At 40.7% G+C, this 22,637-nt stretch overlaps 1 protein-coding gene across 7 annotated transcripts in view; it reads left to right on the top strand.

Annotated features, from left to right (window-relative positions):
• Positions 1–561: 561 nt before the first annotated feature.
• LRRC7 (leucine rich repeat containing 7) overlaps positions 562–22,637 on the top strand; it is a 96,661-nt gene continuing 74,585 nt past the window's right edge. For 5 of the 7 annotated variants that reach the window (XR_003398912.1, XM_026853707.1, XM_026853706.1 and 2 more), the window contains exons 1-5: positions 563–759; positions 6,486–6,621; positions 7,536–7,614; positions 8,342–8,431; positions 11,382–11,438. Coding sequence is in view for 6 of the 7 variants with exons in the window: in XM_026853707.1 (XP_026709508.1) it covers positions 571–759; positions 6,486–6,621; positions 7,536–7,614; positions 8,342–8,431; positions 11,382–11,438 (551 nt within the window). In the remaining variant the exon portion in view is untranslated. Of the gene's footprint in view, positions 760–6,485; positions 6,622–7,535; positions 7,615–8,341; positions 8,432–11,381; positions 11,439–22,637 lie in introns of all 7 variants that reach the window. The other 2 variants (XM_026853711.1, XM_026853710.1) reach the window with 1 other exon arrangement.

Raw genomic sequence — 22,637 nt, 5'->3', positions numbered from 1 at the left:
ATCCAATTGAGTTTATGTGTCCTTTATTCATCTGGTTGAAAAGCCAGTGAATATACTCCAGCTGTGGAAAGCTAAGGAATGCTGCTGGTTTCAGAGAAATGGGGTATAATAGAAGGGGATGTTTGTCAGGGAGAAACAGACCCAAGTGGCTGATTCACTGCAGTGACTCAGAGCCCAGACCAAGCAAGGGACCAAACCATGGAGTACAAACCTTGTCCTGCACCTTGGCTGATGAACGTGTTCATACGTGTAGGATTTACACAACTAATTTTCATCATTAAAGAGAGCAGTGGCTGTGGATGGCCTTGGCTTGTTTTCATCTGTCCCAGTGCAGGGGAACAGATGATGTATTGAGATTGCTTTTTGTGATTATGCTGGCAAATCTTGCTTGGTCATGTTCTGTAGAAAGGTAGAATAAGAAGTGCAAAATGCAGAATACAGAGATCCCTCAGGAAAAACTGCATTTAATAGACTGAAATCTTGATAATAATTCTAAAGAAACAGTCTCCAAAATGTTGATAGATTTAGAAAACTGTTTTTTCCCCTTTTCCTTCAGTATGCTGTTTGGAGATGACAACCAAAAGGAAAATTATCGGCCGCTTGGTGCCCTGCCGGTGTTTTCGTGGTGAAGAAGAAATCGTCTCAGTGTTAGATTACTCTCACTGTGGCCTACAGCAGGTGCCAAAGGAGGTTTTTAACTTTGAACGGACGTTAGAGGAGCTTTACCTAGATGCCAATCAAATTGAAGAGCTACCTAAGGTAATCAGTGTTCTGCCTGTAATACAGATGTCAAAGTTGTGTTCTTAAATGTGTGCTCGGCATGTGCTTCAACCCTGAGCTGGGGCTTGCTCTGGACCAAGAGGCCTGCTTTCTGGGGGAAGAGTCGTGGCTGTTAACTCTAGAGATTCAATTACAGTTTTACAGTTTCTTTTCTGCCCTCTCGGAGGAGCCCAGGCAGCTGAGCCACCATTCCCACAGACAGTACTGCGTGGGGAGGAGTGGGGCCTCCTGCTTCTCCTTGCTTCTCAGCACAAGAACAGGGGGTGGCCACTGAAATCTTAAGTTGGGAAGTTTAACTGTCCTTCCAGAGAGCACTTGTTGGACAGCAAATAGTTCAGGTGGCATTTGGTACCTTGACCAGGAGTACGCCGGTGTGTGGGGCAGGTGACCTCACACGCGGGTCCTGGGTAGCGCTGCATCTAGGAGCGCACCCTTCATCAGGACGGGCCGTTATCCCTGGGGGAGAAGGGCCACTGATCTCTGACTCCTAGTTTTGTAACTGCGAATGAGGTCCTGCAATGAGATCACTGAAGTTATCCTTCCTGCGGAAAAGTTCTTTTATAGAATCTTTAAATCTCTTCTCCTGTTGATTAATGTTTACTATAAGGAATTAAAAGTTACTGTAACTTAAGTGCTCCGGAAACAAAAGAGGGCAAGGTAGTGGAAAAACCAATTAATAGTAGGTGCTAGCTACATAATGAAGCATGAAGTAATGTAATCCATTCCTTAATTGAATTTTTCTCAACAATAATGAAAGATGCTTACAAGTCTTTAATTAAACATTGTTCCACTGTAATCCATTCTTCATCATCTCTCAACATACTTCTTACTTACACTGCATAGAGACTTTATATAAATTCTACTTACAAATGTAGAAAACATACTTCTTCCATTACATGGAGTTCCTTTATTCGGATTTGATGGTTCATTGCTTAGGATTGCTCACTCCATCAAGAAATTCTTTACAGATGGTAAGACAGGGTAGCTACAATCTTTTAAGTGTCACAGAGAAATGATACGGAGAACTGCCTTATCTCTCCTGCTACTAGAAAGGACAGCAGAGAACCAGATATTTTTTCTGTCCCCATAAATATGAAATGGGTTGTGGTGAAGGACATTTCGCTGCTAATGAATACCTTCAGGACTATTTCTCTTTTAATAGGAAGATATTGTTAACCTTGTGTATTTTAATTGTGCTCCTGAAGAATATCTGAAGTGTCTAATTTAACTAGGGAACTCGGTATATTTATTTCGGGTCTGTTGAAAGTGTGCATCACCATGGTATTAAAACTAAATTGCAGCACATAATGAAAGACAAATAGGGCAGTATGCTGCAATTCTGCATGGAAGAGCTGAGGGCCAAAGGTAAGGGGTCCAAAAGGGTGAAACTGGGGTGAAGGTGATAGACGTTAGTCACAGCTGAGATGTGCATGCCAGTGAAACCTTTGTGCTGGGTTGTGATGTCATCTATTTTGTATTTGCTACTTGTGAAACAAAACAGCACATGAACACATACCTTGGAGAGATTTAAATGGATAGAACTCTGCTTTTGCACCTCTTTTTAAAAATTTTCTTTGTTATAAATAATAGTTTCAGTGAAATACTAGATATTGAAGAAGTCCTTTTAATCAACCTCAGGTTTGAGTTAAGCGTATTGTTTAGCATAGTCTTGGTCTTGTACAAGAGAAGATGAATTGCAGTGTTAATTTTCTTTCTTTATACCATTCATAATTTTTTTTGTCTTAAGCCTTTACTGATTGTTACCATAAATTTAAAGAGTCCAAATAATTTCTCTATCAAATTTTATGCTTCAGATATTTTTTGCTGCATGTCTCTGAACTTTTTTTCACTATTGAATTAATATTCTAGGAGAGAAAAATGCCATTTTTTTTCTTAAAATGGCACTATAGTACTTTAACTTCTGTATTACGCACTATGATCTACCATAGGCAGAACTTTCCTCTCTAATAAATGTGAATTCAAATAACTTCTTCCAGAGGAAATTTCTGTCAGTTTTCTGTTACTTACCAAATGTTATGTGCCCCTGAAGTTACAGTATTTTTTTAGAAATTTTCTATCATCAGAACGCTTGCTCGTGTTTAAAAATTTATTGAAACAAGCTGAGGTAAAAACTTGGTTAAGTCCTTCTCTACCTTAGTTACTTTCACTGCTACCTGATATTTTAAAACCCAATAAATTATTTTGCATTAAACTGATGTATTAAACTCACTCTGCCTGTTTTATTTTTTAATTTTAGCCTTACATTTTATTCATCTTTTTTTTTCTGCTGTCTTGATTAGAAATGGATTTCTAGTTCACAATTTATTTTTTTTAAGGATTTACAGGACTGTTATATAATTCTTATTCTCTGTTTTCTCCTAAATCTAGCCAAGTGTTTTACTTTATTTGCCTTTGACCTCATTATCGTGAGCTGCTGCTGCAAGTATGTCCCTATTTATGAGAGTCAAATGAATCAATGACTAATAAAAAAGAATACTGATTTTGATGAAGGTGGAATTGCTGGCAATCACTATCCAGAAAAACATGAATGAGATGAAAATTCTCCCCAGCAGCTTTCCCTTATAAATATAAAGTGAAATCTGGACTAATTTATAATGGACAAAATTAGTTCACTTGTTAATGCCTTAGGAAAAATGTGTCTAAGAACAGATTCTAGAAATAGCCACCACTGTGTTTTGCCATTTGACGTGTTGGTAAAATAAATACCGGTGGTGGTAAATATGCTGCTGAAGTTAGAGGCTACATTAATGCTTAATTCCCTCACTGGGAACAAACAATACAACCAATATATAAATGGTGTTGGGGCAATCACTAACGTATAGCTCACATAGATGGTATTAGAAATTAACTGTATTTTTCTTTTACATTGCATTTGCTATATAAGTTATAGTTTCCATTAAAGGCATGCATCGTTTTTCTAAATCTGCCAATAAGAAATCATGTTTCTGTTCTGCAAAGCTAGAAACTGCTACTTCTTTGTAATCCTGACATCAAATTTCTGCAGTGTGTCAGCCAGTGTATTTCACAGTTCTGCCTATGGAAAGCAAGGAGCAGAAATTTCATATTGTTCTCCTGTGGCCCTGGAAGCCAACAGCCTCCATTGCTGGGTAGGCAAGAACTTGAGAAATGCAGAATAATGGCCCATTGTTACAACTCCAGTCACAGCACTGTTAGCACCATTGGTTTCCAGTCTGAAAGGAATAAAAGTCCTGTATGGACATACAGTAGGATGATTACAACAGGGGCCATAAAGCACTAGAAATTGAGAAAGACACCTCTGAAAATCCAGTGGATTAAAAAAAAGCAGGCAATTTTTGGCCTACATACCTGTATTCACACTCTTACATTATTTCTGGTATAATAGTACCTCATAAAATTACTCCAGAGGGAAAATTTTTTTATTACACTTCTTCATTCACTAGTTCAGAAGCCTTGCATCTGTTCACATATTGTGCAAGCTTTAAGTTCCAAGCCTCCCTTGGCTTTTAAAATAAGAATTCTCCAGGGGCATGGCTGGGAACCTGCACTGGGAAGTTCATTTTGCAGGTACAATAGCGTGGTATAGTTTGTGTATGTGCCAAAATTCTGCAGGTCCCCTGTGCTGAGCATCACTGTGACCTACGGCTGCTCCCACTCAGTAATGTGGCTGGAAGCTTCAAACCCTAGAGCCTGTTAATTATGTTTCCACTCTTGTCCAAAACGATGGGCTTCCTTAGAAAAGAGAAAAAGCAGGTGCTCTCTGATGCATTGCAGAGGATTTCCTCATTCTCTGGAGAGATACTTCCCTTTATTAACGTTGTCTGCAAGCAGAAAGGTGTAACCCAGTTTGGCTTCCAGGGTGTGCAGTGGTGCTTCTGCAGATGCCTTTGGGGAGCGCAGGCCCCAGCGCCGACACGGGGCTCCCCGGGGCTCCGCGGGGCACTGGGCCCCGCTGCCAGGCACTGGCCTCAGCTGGGCTGCGCTGGGGAGGGGGCCAGGGGACAACCCGGAGAATCAGCCAGTCTTTCTTAGAAATCTGAAAAAATTGGCGATACAAAGGCATTTTGAAAAGTGTCTTTCAGTAAAAATGCCCTTTCGTGTTTGGTGTCAGGGCATAGTGGTTGTGGTGTGACACTTCTCATGCTGAGCAGCTTTTATTCATGGGATTCCCTCTTGGTTTTCTGAGAGTAGATTATGTTGAAGGAAGAGCAGAATTTTTCTAAAAGATTATGGTAGAAAGTTACGGCAGAAAAAAAACACTTTTAAAATGATCTAAAATTTACTTAAAGTGAAGTACCAGCCTGGCATTTGCATGCCTTTTGTGTGTTAATTTTCTCCTCTCCAGATAGTTGGCTGGTTTTTGCATCTAGGTAATGAAATTTATTATGCATTCTCAAATAGCCTGTAGATGAGTATATAGACTTTATTCTGACATAGAAGTCTGAAAGAAATACTAAATCTGGTGTAAACATTGTGCTGATATTTGAAGAACACTTGTGAGATGCCTGCAAAGAGAAACTGTTCTCTGGAACCCACTGAATTTTCTGGTGCCATTCGCTGAAATCATATTTGCAGAACAGTCCTACGGGGTTTGGGGTAACTTTTGAGAAGGGTGATGTTGTTAGAGCCCACAAAGTGGGCCCCGTGCAGCAGCTGGTCCTTCCCCCAGTCTGGCATGGTGGGCAGCGCAGGAGCAGTTGGTGCCGGGGGTGCGGTAACACCGTGCTGGGGGTGCAGACCAGGGTTCGGACCACCAAGGCGGTAGCCACGCGTGACCCATCCCTCCTACTCTGCACAGGCCATTTTCCCCAGTGCTGCCTCTGGGGAACATGGAACACGTAACAAAGAAGCCATGCGATTGTATTGCATTCTCCTCTTGCACCTGCCGGCACGCCGGGCTGGAAGAAGCTGTAAGCTATTCTGTCTAAAAAATACACCTTTGGTTCTTCAGGTACAGCACCTCCAACCTTGCAGTGCAGCGTACCCACATGTGAGAGCAGTCTTCATGGCTGCCTTCTGTGAGTGTGGGGTTTCATTCATTACTACGTGTGTAAGGTGTTGTACGAGACGGTGATAATTCTTGAGGAAAGCAGCCACGTTCAATAGGTGCTTTGAACATGATTAGTTGATTACTTCAGGTTGAAAGGAGGGTTTGTTTTTTGTAGTGGAAATTCTGACATTTTATAAAATTTGAATTTGAATTAAAAAATCAGAAGTGAGTCCTGAATTTTGGAGGGGGTTTGAGGAAGATACCATTTTGATAAAGTCAAAGCGTTTTGTTTCTTGAAGATAGCAAATTTCTTCTGTGTGCAGTTGAAATAATTTAAAATCTATAATGAAATTACGTTATAAAAGCAATTATTTTCATTTGCCACAAACCACAAAAAAATTTCAGTTGATACAGCACGTAGGGACTATCACATACCTACAAAATGTTGATTGCAATGAGAATGCAGTTTTTGACAGCAAGCTCTTTATGAACGTTCCTGCTACCCATCAGCTGTTTTGGTTATTCTTGCCAAGCGTGTATAAGCTGTGTTTATGATGCTGAGCAGCCTATAAGAATGTCTTCTCCAATAATGGCTTTTCAAAATGTTTTTTGATTATTGAATTCTCTTTATGTAGCAAGCGTATTTTTGTGGTATTTGTGCTTCTGTGTATAAATAATGATCCCAAACTGATTGTTTTCCTGAAACATTGTAAAGTATCTTTTTATGTTGCAGCAACTGTTCAACTGTCAAGCTTTACGCAAACTGAGCATACCAGACAATGACCTCTCAAGTCTGCCAACCACTATTGCTAGCTTAGTTAATCTCAAAGAACTTGATATCAGTAAAAATGGTAAGAGATCAAAAGTATAAGTATTTTAAAGAATTGTAATGAATATGAACAATATTGAAGTTTTAATTCCTAATGATTAACAAACTCGTGTTCTAGAAAACTTGCTTTTTTTCTAGATTATGTACTGTTTTCCTGTCTGGCACTTTTGAGAAGTCTGGGTAGATGCCTACCTCATTTACTTTTCTTTACAAAATAGAATAGTTTGCTTTAGCGTGTAGTATACCATGATGGCTTGTGACCAATAAACCTTGGAAATAGGAGCGGGAGACCATTTGTCAGGGCACTTATGCACCATTCCACTTTCCAAAGTGGCTTAGTACTTACTGGGCTCTTGTGTAATGTATTTAAGCATATAAGGCTGCAGGTAAACAACTAGCAGAATTTATACAGCCAGTGACTAATTTGCTGACGTGCATTTCCAAATTATGCATTTACATATTTATGTGCCTAAAAACCTTTGCATGTCTGAACGTAAGTGTCTTTGATTTGAAAGTGAGGCTTAGGCACTCTTGAAAATTTTGAAAAGTTTCTTATCGGTGTAGGCCTAGAGGCTCTCAGGATTATTATACGTGTGTTCTCCTGAGGAGAGGGAGGCAAAGAAGAGAAGGTTAAGCATTTTGGAAAGAAATGAAAGGCACAAATATCAGTACAAATGACGTCACTATTTAACTCTAGAAGATTATATAAATCAAGCATTAGCATAATAGTTTTATTACAAGGCATATTACCTGTTCCGGTGTATTTATTTAGTGCCCAAGTGTCATCTTTTAGACTAGAATACTAAAATGTCTGTAATTCTTTCTGTTATAGTTTTAGCCTGATCTGAAAATGCAGAATGAACTCATTTATGAACAAAACAATTTAAAAAGTTTTTTTTTGTGTGTGTAATAATAATTCTTTCAATATTTTTTTAGGAATTCAAGATTTTCCAGAAAATATTAAATGTTGTAAGTGTTTAACAATTATTGAAGCCAGTGTCAATCCAGTCTCTAAGTGAGTATCAGTAGCTTGTGTTTTTATACTCCAAGTGCAGAAAATTTACACTAAAATGTAAAGGCATTGTATCAACTTCGTTTGCAAATCTAAATTTCTTCTTAGTTGTTTTAAATCCAGGGTTGACGTATATATGAAAAGGTCTGTGTACTGTCTAACAAAGCAGTGTCTTTCCACATAGCAAAGAAGGTGTTGGCAGAGCAGTCCATGTGGTGCAGCCTTTTAAACACAGGGGCTGGCGCTTTATGTAATTGGGAAGTAAGCCACGCTGCATCCTCATGTACTATAATCTCTTCGTTGGGACCTTGGCAACCCTTATTCCTTCCAAAAACTTGCAATAATAGTAACAAAACACCTGTATTCCAATCCCATAATTTATTAAATGGAGTGAAGGAGATGAAAGGATGAAATTTCTGATTTGGCGGGGGGGTTTACAAAAAAGAGATAGGAGAGAAAGAAAGAAAACATCTTTGGCTTAAAACCCTCAGCGAGGAAGGGGAAAGGCTGATGTAATTTGAATGTGCCAGGTATTTGCATACCATGTGGTTATAACAACATGGAAAAGATGAGACCGGGCAAAAATGTTCTCTGTAACAAGTTAAGTTCTTGAGGATTTGGGTAGAAAAAGGTGAGAGAGAGAAAGTCATCTTTCTCTTTCTAAATATACATTGTTATTATTTCCATAGCAACTTCGGTGTGAGCATTAAGCTTTTAACTGTTTTTTTAGGCTGCCAGATGGCTTCACACAACTTCTAAATTTGACCCAGCTCTATCTAAATGATGCCTTTTTGGAGTTTCTTCCAGCTAACTTTGGAAGGTAAGTATTAGTCATCAAAGCGCGTTGCTCTTTCATATGAATGCAGTTTAGGCTTTAAGGAAACATTTAGAAGATGTATTCTTTCCAAAAACGAAACAAAGCAAAACAGAAAAAACAAAGAGATTTTGGCTTTTCAGCTATATTTTGATGAATGGTTGTTGTTAGAAAGAATGTTATGTCAGCAGGAATTTTATGATGAAGTGATGCAGTTTGGTGGTTTAGGGAAAAGGTGAGAAGAAACACAAATTGAAGAGTCCTGTCCTTGATCATATGTGTTATTAAATTGTGGCAAGGGCAGAAAATAACAATATGGTCTATGCCTATTGAAAAATGAACAGAGAGAACAAGTGGTATGAGTCAGAAGGGAAGAAAGAAATGACTGAGCGTGGTAGAAAAATGTGAAAGCCAGAACAAGAGAGAAGATTCAAAAGACAGCAGAGCAGAAAGGATGTAAAATGAGAGTAAAAATAAACGCAACAGAAGCTGAGCCCAATAGTGTTAGATAAGGACAAAGCAGAGGCAGGGAAATCCAAGCTAACAGTTTGCCATGGCCATTTCGGAGGGCAGTAGAAGCCAGTGGGTCCTTACACTGCACAGGTCTGGCAGAAATGTCAGGCTTGTCCCAGCTGTTACACTGGCGAGGGAGTGGTCAGCCTCTCTGCCCTCGGCTTGTCCAGCTGGGCAAATAGCTCAGAAGACAACGGATTAACAGAGGAGATACACGGTGGTGTTCAGAATTCACCTAGTAGTATTTTTTCCTGCTCCATCCAGCTACCTGTGTGTTTTATCGTTCAGCTGGGAACATCAGCTCCGCACCATGATGTGTGTTGGAGATTACAGTGGTGGGCTCGGGCGGTGGGAAATAGGGAATGCTGCTTCATCTGCATTCCCTCGGCGGGCCTGTCGCTGGCCCAGAGCAGGGCCTGGGCTTTCCGCTGAATACCTCTGAGAAAATCCTGCTGGAAGGAGGAGGAACAAAAATTGTCATTGTTCGCATTTGATGGGTGTTAGGAATGTCAGAGTAAATCCTAAGACAGCCTGCTTCTGCGGAGTGGAATCAGACATTTATGTTCAAATGTCAAGGAAAAATGAGTGTAGGAAATACCCTGCAGTTTATCAGACATGTAGTGTTTAGATTCACTGTGCTCTTCTAAAGCCTTGCTGGTACTTTGCCTGATAATCTCTGTTCCTTAAGGACACGTCTAGTATTCTAAATCCTTTAGCAGAAAGCACCAACTTTTTTTTGTTGTTGTTTTACAAATGCACTTTTTATCTAAATGTAATAAACTACAGTCATTATTATTTTGCTTCTATATTATCTACTTGGTATCTTGCATTTACAAATTCTGGTCATGTTTCTGAAGCTTCCCACATTAGCATACAGACGTTGCTCTTTTTTACTAGTCACACAGAGCTCTTTACCTTATCTCCCTCGTTGCTCTGCTCCAAATGTTGCTGCTTTCTTAATGTCTTCCGGTACAGTAATGTTCAGTTAGTCTGTTATATGACATGACTAAAGTCAAGAGCTGAGTCTGCATGAGCATCACGCAAAAGTCTCTCCACATTTCTCATTTAAAGTTGTTCTTTTTAGTCATAGTGAAGCACAACTGTAGGACTTGAAATGTTTTTTCCTTTATTGGGTAGGAAAAAGATAACGTCATTGTTTTCTAGAAGAGCATAATATTGGGAAGCCTGAGGTTCCATGAAGGACGAGACTGGTGGTGTGTTGGACAAAGAACTATTGAAAGCTTTGTTGTATTTTTAAAAAACTTTTCTCACAGACACATGTTTACACCTGTGACAGTAAAGGACCTGAACTCTAGGGACAGAGTAATATGAAGAGCAGTCTTAATGAAGCGGTGGAAATTCACCACGAAGTTCCTCAATAAACTTTTGTCACGTTCAGAAGCTATGTTATAAGCCTAAAAGCTTTAGTCGTATGACACCTCTGTTTAGAAAGGACACTCTTATAGTTGAGTTATGCACAACTGCTCAGACTCATGTAGGCCTTGAGCAGTCCTGGGTGTGGACAGCTCGTGCCCTGAATGTACCTCCAAGGAATAGTTGATTTGATGCTCCACGTTTTCTGTGAGGGGAGCTGTACGATTTGAGATGAAGAGGAAAGGACCTTCTTCATCCTTCTGGTTTTGTATCCTCTTCCTACCCACATTGATTATAATTTGGGGTTAAAGAACCAGCAAAAGGGTGACAGAATCAAAATCCTTTCATGTTTATCAAATTATCTTCCTAGGCAGTGTGGGTAATTAGACAATACTGCCCCAAGTTCTGGATCTCGATACATTAGTTTCTTCATCTCTTATCTGATGTGACCTCCTTCCTTCCCATTATTTGACTTCATGAAATTTATTGCTGTGGCTTAAATGACATTGCCAGTTAGAGTTTGCCCAGTGCCATGGAACTGGGAAGTACTGTTGTGTATGGCTTCTAATTCGTGCCAACACCTAAGCACATTTCCTACTTTTTTTTTTTTAAATAAGGTAAATTAAATGGAGATCTCTTCTGTAGTATTGGTCTGCCTGTGGGGAGGTGTAGAATTCAGTGCTCAAAAAGTGCAAAAGCAAGTTGTAACTAAATAGCAGTTGCCTTTATCTTTTAATAGATCCAGAAATGTTTGAGGGAAATTAACTTTTATGATGTTTGCCTTGTTTGAATAGTTAATTAAAAAAGTTTAGAATTACTGTGAAAGCCTGCTACATGTCAAAGCTTTTCAGAAGAGTTAGATGAGGACAGGTACGTCCTTACCTGAAGCTGTCTGTCCTTACATGAAGCTGTTTGGTTCTGAATAAATATTCAGCCCCACAATAACTGGACAGCTTGCTATTGTGTATTAAGCAGACTTTTTTTCTTGAAATAAGTAGTTTCGAATCATTCTTATGGATTCCTGAATTAATTAATTGAATGAACTAATTATTTTCTATCATATTTCTAGACTTGTCAAATTGCGAATTTTGGAGTTAAGAGAAAATCACTTGAAAACTCTACCAAAGTAAGTGATTGAATATTTACATGTCTCCATCACCTAAAATTTCCTAAAGTGCAAAATATTTTTATTGTTAGCAATACAGTGCTGTCATTCCTGTTATTTTTTCCATGGTTTAAAGAAATTCTGCTGAAGGTTTTTAGCAAAAAGTGAGTATATAATGGAAGATGGTGATTGGTGTATTAGCTGACTGTAACCCAGTATCCAAAATCTTTAATGTGACATTTTAAAAGATGAGATGTAAACACAATTGGAAAACATCATCTGAGAGAACCCTCGTCAATGATTATGTGACAGTATTTTCCTCATCAAGAAATAACCTGATGTACTGAAAATGTATTTGATGTAACCTTACTAGAACAATTTCTCCACATGATCTGTACAGAAGTCAAATGTATTTGGTGGTTTACATTTAGAAACCTGTATCATCAGAATATTGAAGAAATGTCAATTTGGTAGTGTTTCTTGGTACTGTATACCAAAAAAGTAATTTGCTATAATTTGTTGCTATAATTTGACCAACATTTAAATGATATTTTGAAAAGGAAACAGTAAAGAAGTGAAAAATGAATCTAGATGCTTCCCATGCTAAATATAGGAGGTTGCACTGCATAAAGCAAGGAATGTGTTTTTGTGTTCAGACCAGCGTTATATAACTGTTTCCTGTAATAGGGATCCTAAGCAATGAAAAAATATCCCTGGATTTGGGGCTTGTTAGAAACGGGGGTTGTATGTCCCTGTTATAAGTGAGACTTAAAGTGCTGGCAATAGACTGTATTTATTAAACGTTGCTAATACTGAATTGCATATTATTGAACTCATTTAGAAAGGGCACCCTTTTTAGCAAGCATGCATTTATCACGATCTCCTACGCAGGCGTTTTGCCTATAATGGGATATAGTGACAGTTTCACTACTTCCTGGGGGCTTTTATCCACAGCACTTGCCTTTTTTTGAAGGAAAGCTATTTCTTGTGTTACAGGCAGTGTGCTCTGTATGAGTTGAAAACACCTTTTTCTATAAACTTTCTACTTCCTCTGTTCTGAATTACATTTACTATTTTGAAAACCAACCAAACAAAAAGCTTCAGTCTGCTACCAAAGTGTTTATCTGCATTTAAAAATGCGACCTGTTCAGGAGAGCAGGTTTGCAGCCTTTGGGGTCCCCATCTGAAAGGCTGTCTCTGCACGCTGTGGTCTAGACTACCTCTTCACCATCGGCCTCTCGTTAGAAGGGAATCGCTTGGTCTTTGCATGCAGAAAGTGCTGGTTGGAATAACAGGATGTGTGTGTGCTGGGACTTGAAGAATCGGAATTCCACAACAGAATAATTTTGATCAAGCAGAATATTCTCATATCTCCAGTCTAATTCTTAATCCCACTAAAGATGAGAACAGATTTGCTGTTGAACTAGGTGGGAGCAAGATTGGGATTGTGTGTCATTGTTACTAATAAGAATAATTATTTTTTTTCTCTGGGATACGTGGTGCTTAACGGGCAAATCTTGTGCAGTTTGGTAGGTGTTTGGAAGATTCAAACCTAAGCGTAGTAGCCCCTGGTTGCGGTAACACTGAGTTTGTGAAGGTGGCTGAGTGTGACTTTTCCCACTGTATGAGTCTGAAAGTAAGGAGGTTCTTTGATGCCTGTAACCAAGGGAAACGTTATTTGTAGGCGTGTTTGTTCTCTGCTGTTTGCTGTGGCAGAAGGCTTTGCTGTGCACTGCTGAGGCGAACTGGAAATAAAAGGGTTTGCTTATGCAAATGTTGTCCTTAAAACTGCAAGATAAAAAGGACAGCTGTGTTACAAAATAAAGGAGAGGGAGAAAGTTGACAAGGTCATCTCACATCAACTGAGACAAAAAGGGGAGATCGGTGCGTTTCTGGGCTGCTTTTGTCCTCTCAGAGCAAAAAAGGGGTGTGCAGCGTAACGGGAAGAGAGGAGTTAACCCGTGTTACGGAGTATTAATTCAGAGGATATACATCCTGCCCTCCTCGGGGTGGGTTTGACCTAGGACTACTCTGAGGCAGCAGCTCTGCGGTGGAGCGGCCTGGGGAGGTGCAGGCTGCGGGCCCTGCAGCCCCCTGCTCCCCACTGGGGCGGTGCTCAGGCTGCACAGGGAGAGGGAGACTCTGTAGACTGCGCTCACAGCCTGCGAGAGAAACTGTGACCAGAAGACCGAGTTGGTGGTAGAACCATCTGCAGTTAGGAAAACAACTGCAGTGATATAAATCAGGATATATTTTACAATCTAGTTGCAAAAAGGTGATGCAGGTCTTTCGGGTGAATACTCAAAGGCTGGCTTTCTTATCCTGCCATTTCTTAGATATATCATGAATAAGATAACCTGATTACGTTGGTAGTTTGTCCAATAGTTCTAATGTAAGAAAAAACATGAAAAGGAAGGCAAATAAATAATTTTAATATTGTAATTTGTTTTTTTAATAGATGTGAAATGTACTGTAAGACTGTTTCAGGTAACTTCTGTTCAGTATTATTACGATGTTAAGTGCAGCTTAAAAGGTGTTATCAGAAAGCAGTTCATATTTTTTCATCTGTTCTGTGCTGTAAAATACAGGTATGAAGAACTTTTAAGGGAAAAATTTAGCATTTTGGCATAAAGAGGAATTAAATGTGTTTTGTGTTTACCATAGCTCTAATTTTGCTGTATTTCATACTAAATCTGCAGTCAAGATTGTTGTAAAATGTATCCATAGTAACGGAATGCAAAATGTTCTAAAATTATTTACAAAAAATTCAGATTAAGTAAATGCTAAATATCGTTGGCTGAAAGGAAGCTCTCTAACCAGATCTCCAGAGTGTCCCTCTTTAATACATCTTGCATTTAAAAAAAAGAGAGCTTCCATTTGTTGAATTTGTTGACATAATTTTACAGCGACTAAAACATGTCCAAACATATCACTGTATTCCTAGACACTTTCCTGATAGAAAATTAGTGAAGCATTGTTCATAAAATGCTTTGAAGATTATTCTGATTTCTTCTGACAAGCATACCAAACATGTGAAATCACACTGTCTTGCTCTGTCCGACTGGGCTGGAGACAGACGTTGCTCTTCAAATGAAAATGCTGCAGGATGTTCCTATTTTCTGTCGGCAGTACTTTCTTGTCAGAATATTTTCTAGGCTTACCAATATATTTTTAACATACTGAAAGTATTTGTATGTTTAGTCTGTAGATCTTCACAATACTGTTTTATTTCATCTCTTACACGGTTTGGTGAAAGGTTATTATTGATACCGGTTTCCAGGATTTTTTTAAACATTTTGAGAAATATATGGAAATCTCTGACCAATATTGCAAATAGTTTCTAGTACTTTGTTAAAGCTTTACTTTGTGCAACAAAAATAGAAAAATCTGGTTATTTCTCTTGAATTTCTGTTAAATGCTTTGGAGTGTTTGTGAGATTCTGACCAAGTTTTTTATGTTTGAACACTGTTACCACCTAGATCACAAAGCTGCCTTTCGGCTTGAAGAAGGAACTAAGATAATTTTTTATTATTCTGCTTGGGTAAAAGTGCACTTGATCTCCACTGGCTGTAACATGTCGTGTAACTGTGTACCAGCTGGGGATGGTGTTCCTCAGACCATGGCTCCTCATGGCTCTGTAGCCTCCTGCTCTCTAACACTACCCTGCAGAGTACGTATTTGAAGCCACGGGCGAGACTTTCCGACCAACAGTGAAGTTTTCAGTCATTTTGCACCCAGACTGAATCAATTCAAATCAGTGGCCAGATTCCCCTTAAGCTTCAGTGGGTTTTGTATTGAGGCAGTTTGTGCTTCGATGTTTGTTTATTCTGTGTTTGAGTAATTTCTCAGCGTGGGGAGATGAAATTCCAAGTTCTCTGTCCCGAATAAGGCTGTGGTTTGACCTGGATGGGGAGATGAGGGGCAAGAGGAGGCTGTGAGGGAGGAGCTGCTTAGGGAACCATGGTAGGACACTGCTGAGTCCCACAGCAGTCAGTTGTGTCGTGGCAGGGATCAACGCTTCCCTGGCAGAATCCCAGTCACTTGCTGTCTGTAAACCTCTTCTCAGTAACAATTTTTCTGCGTTGTTTATAAACAAACTGACCAGTGTGTGCCCCAGCCCAGGGCCTGTCTCATGGCAGTGCCTCCTTCTCCACTCATTTAAAATAGTTTGTTTTTTTTTTTTTTTCCAGTGTTTAGTCATTTATTTAGCCATGTGAAGTCCCTCTTGGGTCACACAGCTGCTTAGGTTAAGAACTTTCAGTGAAGGACCTTTGCACGTATCTCTTAGAAATGAGGATAGATTTTATTGTCCAACTCTTGCAGTCTTGACTCTTTCAAAAGACTCCGAAAGTATTGTGAGTCATCCCTACTCATCACAAAAACTGTGTTGAATTTTCCCAGCGTGTCACAGTTGTCTATGCGTCCCCTTATTCTACTGTTTAAAAGAGTTTCTGTTAATTTCTCTGGTACAGTTGTCAAAGTCACTGGTCTGTGGTTTCCTAGGCTTATCCTGGAACGCTCTGAAGGTTGTTGTGACATTAGTTGCATGCTGCCCGGTCATCTAGTGCTGAAGCACTGTGTGAGAGGTTTTGTGTGCTGGACGTGCATGTGTCTGAGCTCATAACCGTGGGTAAGCTTTGCAGCGTCCTGCCCAAACTCTGAGTACAGATGCAGAAAATGAATTTAGTTTTTCTGTTCTGACCTTCTTTTTTTTTTTTGAGCATTCCTTTTGTATCTTTTCCATAGACTCTGGCAGGCTTCCTGCTCCTGAGGGGCCTGAAGAAAGATTTATTATTACATTTTCTGTCTTTTTGTCAAATATTTCTGAAGGTATTTTCTGACCTTTTATAGTTAACATTCTGTTCTATCTTTTCTTATTTGGACATGTTTCCATCTTTTTTAAAGGATGTCTTCTAAGTCTCCTATATTTTTTTCTTTGCCATGTTGGCTTTTGATTTCTTTGTGACAGGTGGTTTTGTATTACTTTAAGTGTCTGGATCTTCCCCCAGCAGCAGTTTAGCTTACTTAGCTGATGTGGAGGATTTCTCACTGTGATTTTTTTTCTCCTCATACCTGTCCAGAGCCACGCCGGGAAGTGCTGGAGCTCCTTAAACTCAGAGGCCAGACCTGACTCCTGAAGGTCTCCTAATGTGGGTCCCCCCCTTCCCCCATGTGGGCCCGTTACTGGCAGTTTGATGGGGGGGGGGACAGACTGGCCGCGTGTCTGCCTTAGCACACTGCAGCCCTGGGCCGATGCCCCCTGCCTCTTCACAGGCAGCACGGTGAGTGTGCCTGCGGCCTCAACGTGTGCCCAGCCTGCGGAGGGGCACGGAGCAGCCCCTGCCCTGCGCTCACCAGGAGGGCTCCAGCTGCCGGACCACCAGTGACACGTGGAGCTGTCCCTTCTATAGACAGCGCAAGGCAAACTTGCACCAAAAAAATGGTCCTGAGCATAAAATCAGGAAGGTGGGTGCACCCAGTGAGCACCTTCACCTTTCCTTCCTCTGCCTCAACAACACGGCGTCTGCTTGTTTGTCAGTCATTCAGTATTACCCCTGTGGGTGGTTGGGTATTGTCTGTGTGGGTGTTGTCAGTGAATGTGTCAGCATCTCTGGGTTCAGCGCTGTAACAACCTGTGATTACAGTTGCACTTTTCATCTGTTGTGTCTAGTGAAACAGAAAACACCCCGCATACAGTTTTTTCTCAAGTTTATAAGACAAAAACACATTCCCGTTAGTTGCAGGTTCCAGTTACGCACCAGAGCCCATGTATATTTACATCCATCCACGTGAATGCACTAACACACCCGGATTCTGGAGGGGGATCTGTACCAGCCCACCCTAGAGGGTTAGCACACACACCTCCCTGTCCCACCACCCTCCACGTCCCCCCACGCAGGTCAGGGCAGGGGTGGCTGTGTGGGAACTTTCCCCGGCGGGTGCTGCCAGGAGCTGGCATTCCTGCCCGGCTGGGCTCGCTCCTCAGGCTGTCCCAGGCCTCACCTTTGAGAGCAGGACGGGCGCTGTTACTGGGAGCATAACTGCCTGCCAAATGTATTTGCCTATGTTAAAATTGTGATGGTGAGGCAGGAGTCAGTGAATTTTTTAGTAACTGGTAGTAGGTGTGAGGTGTGAATGCACCTGGCGTGGGGTGTTAGGTGTTCACGTTACTGTCTCAGTGTTCCCAGTTCAGTCCAGGGAAGCAGCTTTCATACCAGTTACCCTCTTCTGTTTCCCACTCTTAATTGTAGCTTCAGCTCATGCAGCTTTGTCTCTCCTCCGATACACACAAGTTGGAGTGTGGTTTTCCTGTACAATTGCAGGATGAGGCGCTTTTTTTCCCTAAGGGGTTAAATAACCATTAGCTAGCAATGCCTGTGTTGTGTTTTTGAAGCCATTTACCACATACCCTTTGGGCTGGAGCTGTGAACTCCAAGGCCTGCACTTCGTTACAAGGCTGCCCTTCATGAATGGCTAGGAGTGCTGGAAAGAGCCACAGAACCCTCTGACAGTGACTTTCTAATTTCTCTGATTAATGCAACCACTCTGATGCACAGGATGTTTAATAATTTTCTTTGAGGAGTGATGTAAACGGTATAAACTGTTTAGTAAGTGGATTTTACTGAATGCACAAGAGTTCAGGCCCTGAGCACTTGTTTGCCTTGACATATTATTGGTATAAAAAGCCAACTTTTCCCAACCATTAGTTGTTTCTGGAAAATTCTTTCAAACCAGTTGAATGAAAGTTGACCGTGGATGCAAATCCAGCAGTCCCGTTTGTGGTGCCTACGCTGTCGGCCTCGCCGTGTACGCTGTGGTGAGTCAGCCCGAGGCGGTGCGGCAGCAGCTGTGCTCGGCAGCCCGCCCCTGCTCGGCCTGCTGCCCCTGCTCTGCCTGCCTGCTTGTAGCAAACGCACCTTTAGGCAGTACGTCTTCCAAATACAGTCTGATATTCTCCCTAAATAAGTGAAAACCAGAAGTTGGTGTTCAGATGTGGATGTCAATCCAGCATATTGAAAAGGGTATTTTGCTGTTGTCGTTCGACCACAGGGCGGCGTTGTTTCCCCAGGGTGGGTTTTTCCCTTGAGAGTGATAAGGCAGTTCTATTAGGCAGACTTCACGTTAGTACAGACTATATTTCCATCTTGACTGTTTTCCAGGAGTCTGAGTATAACTTGGTTTGTGTATTAGTAATAAGGACCCATCAGGGCCCCGTGCCGTGATGTTGGTGTCCAAAGGAACCCAGATACTGGGGCTGATGAAGGATCCCTGATAGGAGGGAAGAGGGAATCAGTAAAGGCAAAAATGCCTTATAGCACAATTACACCAGTGCGTTTAGAAACCAGAGATATGTAGAGGCTATATATAACTATGTGTTCTAGGGGTGTGTGTATTTATGTAGACACAGATATAGAATATATATGTGTGTATATACACACATTTGTATGTACCTCCACAGATGTATGCCGTATACCCGTACATCATCTATCTGTTAGTTTGTTGTTTCGTAGACTGGGAACCAGCCTAGCAAGAACAAACCAAAAAAGGAGCCCTAGGCAGGAGGATAGCCCAGGTGTCAGTGCTGGATGGGGATGGGGAGTGTGCAGCCTCTCAGGGGGCGAGGAGGTGAGGGGGCTGTGAGGGCCAAGGTTTAGATTGTATTGGCTGTGGAGGACTTGCACCCTGAGCCTCATGGCTGCTGGTGTCAGGGCCCTTCCTTGGCTTGCCCTAGGAAAAGTGCCTTCTGACCTGCTCTTAAAATGGAGCCTGGCCTGGACTCACTAGTCCACAGTTCAACCCAACCCCAGATCTAAATTACCAGTTTTCCTAGTTTTTGTGCCAGTCACTCTAGGAGCTGTGGCACATACACAAAGCTCAGAGATGGTTCCCCTCACTGATGTTCATCACTTTGCTTGTTTGCATGCTGAGCATCTGTGATTGTGTCAGGACAGCGCCGAGTTATTACAGTAATTGAAGTAAATCACCAATTCTTCAAACAAATCTAGTAGCTAAATTTACAACTTAGTTGGGGAAGGAATGTTCTGAGCACATTTCAAATGCAACAACAAAAGCTTTTAATTTATCTAACAGTTGTATTTAAGCCTGGTCTGGTTACTACTCCTATGGAAGCTCGTTAATTTGCATTGAATTTTATATTTTCTGAAATTAGACTTGGTCATAAATATTCATTGCTCTTCATAGCAACATATGTCAGCAGCCCTGCCACTCCTAAACTGAATGTTTTGAGACATTAACATCCTGTTGAATTCCTGAGAGCAGTCAAGAATATTTCATATCTCAGGAAGGAATCTGGAAACTACACCCGTGCTGATGCTTGCACCAAGCAGCCAGGCAAGCTGCCTGTATGTTTTTCAAAAATCTTTGAGTAAAACAAAGTAGTCAGTATGATCTTTGCTCTTAGAACCATTTGGGCTGAGGAAAAGGTTTTTGTGCAGTTTCTTTCAGTAGAGATCTGTAAAACTGAAAAAATGTAGAAACTGCATTTGTAAATGGTGAGTCACTAGTGTCTGAGAAACTGTAGGTGCTGGTAATTGATGAGAAAATACTTGTATTTGTTGTACTCATCCTAATGACTCAGTGTTTCCCAACTGGAGCTGTGGCTTCTCATCTCTTCTTTGGCTTTCTTGACAGTAGGTATTACGGCTATTGTTGTTCTGCAATACCGTGCTGTTAGGAAACAGTGTACGATGGAGATGTTACCAGAGGGGTGGGTCCCTAGCAGCTCATCTTCGGGAAAAACAGGAGTTCTCTTGGTCTTTGGCTACAGCTCAGAATTAATTTGTTTCGTGAAGAGTAAAAATTGTAGATCGAGTTCTTAAGTACAGCCTGTAAAATTGGAAGAACTATGTAATTCTGAAGACAGGAGCAATTAAAAACTGGGTGGAATTTAATAGTATAGTGTGCAAGGTCAGGTAGTGAGGGACTAATAGGAATTTATGTTATAAATTAGGAGTTCTTCAATCAGAAATCATACTGGGAAAAAAAATAAAAAGACACAAGTATATTAGTAGGATGTAAAATGTGTGTGAGTCCTCAATCTAATAAAGCCACGACAATGCCAAATGCTCTTTGTCAGAGTATTTTCACTCCAGCCAAAGAAGCGTTTGTGACATTGTATAAGAGTTGAGGGAGACCTTGTTTGGAAAAGCTCCAAATGAAATGAGGATGGGCAAGAGCTAAAGAAGGGCCTAGTCTGGTGCGAAAAATAACGAATGCAGAGTGTGTTATATGGAAGGGCCCTAAAAATAACGGGTTAATCTAGGAAAACAGTCGAGGGGAGATGTACTGGTGTTTGTCTCTACACACGCAGTCAAGGTACGCGACCTGGAGGAGACTTGTTTGTTCTGCCCTGAGAAGGGACGAGCTGTGTGTGGTCAGCAGAGCACCAGAGCTGCCCACCAGAGGCAGGAGTGACAAGTTTCCAAAGTATCAGTCATCGGTATCGTCTCCCTCCTCCTTTTAAGATTGAAAAACATGGCTCTACATTTTGCTGAGGGACAGGAGCGGCACTTTTGCCTTGGGGTGGGTCTCCTCAGTGCGGGCGTAGGAGTGGGATAAGCTCCCGGGCTGGTCCCTGTGGGTGTCTGTCCTCCCCCTCCGGGCAGAGGGTGTCTGTCCTCCCCCTCCGGGCAGAGGGTGTCTGTCCTCCCCCTCCGGGCAGAGGGTGTCTGTCCTCCCCGATGTCCGCTCAGTCTGCCCTGCCTGGCCAGTCTGGCCACCTCCTCTCACAAACCTCTAGTTTTCACCAGCAAATTGTGGAAGAATTAAACTTAAAACTGACGGTTTGAACGTGGTAGGTTGCAACATCAACTCTGCTCTCCACCTGAGGCAGGTTTTGGGGTTTATTAGGTAAACTGGCTGAAATCAGCCCGAAATGGGTAAGTTTTTATCACAAATTATAGAACTACATTGTAAGAGTCTTTGTGTTGATCAGCGTTTGATATTCCTTTGAAGATGTCTGCATGCATTGTTCTATTGTTCTTTGTTGGTTTAAATCAGTGAATTTCTGAAAGATGCTTATTTTCCAATTATCTCTGTCCCTTGGTTTGCAGTTGTTTCAGTGCAATCTTCCTGTGTTGCCAAAGTATTACATAACTGTAATTTTACTTGTGGTTTGAGTCAGGAATAAAAGGACTTTATGGAGATGATGATGATGATGCTGCTTGTGGAGTGTGGGTTATTTTTTTTCCTTTTGTTAAAATTATCCATTTTATATTGATGTGTTTTCAGTCTTAAAATGTAAACCAATGTTTTATATTCTTGATCGCACATTTTTAGGTGCTGATTGTAATAAAATATAACTGTGTCAAAATAGAGGCGATATGTTTTAGACACACAGTCTTATCTCTGAGAATTGCTCCTAATTATGTTTGCTGTCAAAATTCAGACTCTACTTGAAAAATCATTGTTCAGACTTCTATTGTAGGCAATATAATGTTAAGTCAGTAATCTTCTGTTTTGCCTTTTTCTGTAAATGTCTCAAGTTGTAATGAATCTCTCTAGGCTTTAACCACCACTATTTACAACAGTAATTCTGTGCACTCAACTTCCACAAAAGAGTGGTTCTCAAAAATTCTGTGTAAAAGAAACTTTCCTATTTTGTATAATATTTCGCTATCAATGCTTGACTTCATTCCTTGATAAAGGACAATGGATGTGTTTTCTTCCAGTAATTTGAAAGCACAGAAGGTCAGTCTCATCTAAAATTTTCTGTGAAAAATATCTCAGAGAAATGGAAACAAGAAGGATGCTATTAAGTTGTTCCTTCTGGATACAAATCACGGTGTGAAAACAATATTTTTGTGCATGGATAATGAAAGTGTCTGGTTTGGCTTCACAATTAAATACTTATTGTAACAAAAACTGGAGGTGGGGGGAAATGAGGGGATATGGACAGAGAATCCTATTTTTCACCTGGAAAAATTTACTCTTATGAAATTTCATAAAATGGATGTTTTTCTACCATTATACCATCCAAGTATACTTTTATTTTTTTCTGTAACTATAATGTGATTCTTTCTTTCTTTCTTTCTTTCTTTCTTTCTTTCTTTCTTTCTTTCTTTCTTTTTCTTTCTTTCTTTCTTTCTTTCTTTCTTTCTTTCTTTCTTTCTTTCTTTCTTTCTTTCTTTCTTCCTTCCTTCCTTCCTTCCTTCCTTCCTTCCTTCCTTCCTTCCTTCCTTCCTTCCTTCCTTCCTTCCT

This window comes from Athene cunicularia (genome assembly GCF_003259725.1).
Source record: "Athene cunicularia isolate RWA chromosome 8 unlocalized genomic scaffold, athCun1 chr8_part1, whole genome shotgun sequence".
NCBI classification, from domain to species: domain Eukaryota; kingdom Metazoa; phylum Chordata; class Aves; order Strigiformes; family Strigidae; genus Athene; species Athene cunicularia.
The sequence above is the reverse complement of the archived record's forward strand: the minus strand, read 5'-3'. Positions and strand labels throughout refer to the sequence as shown.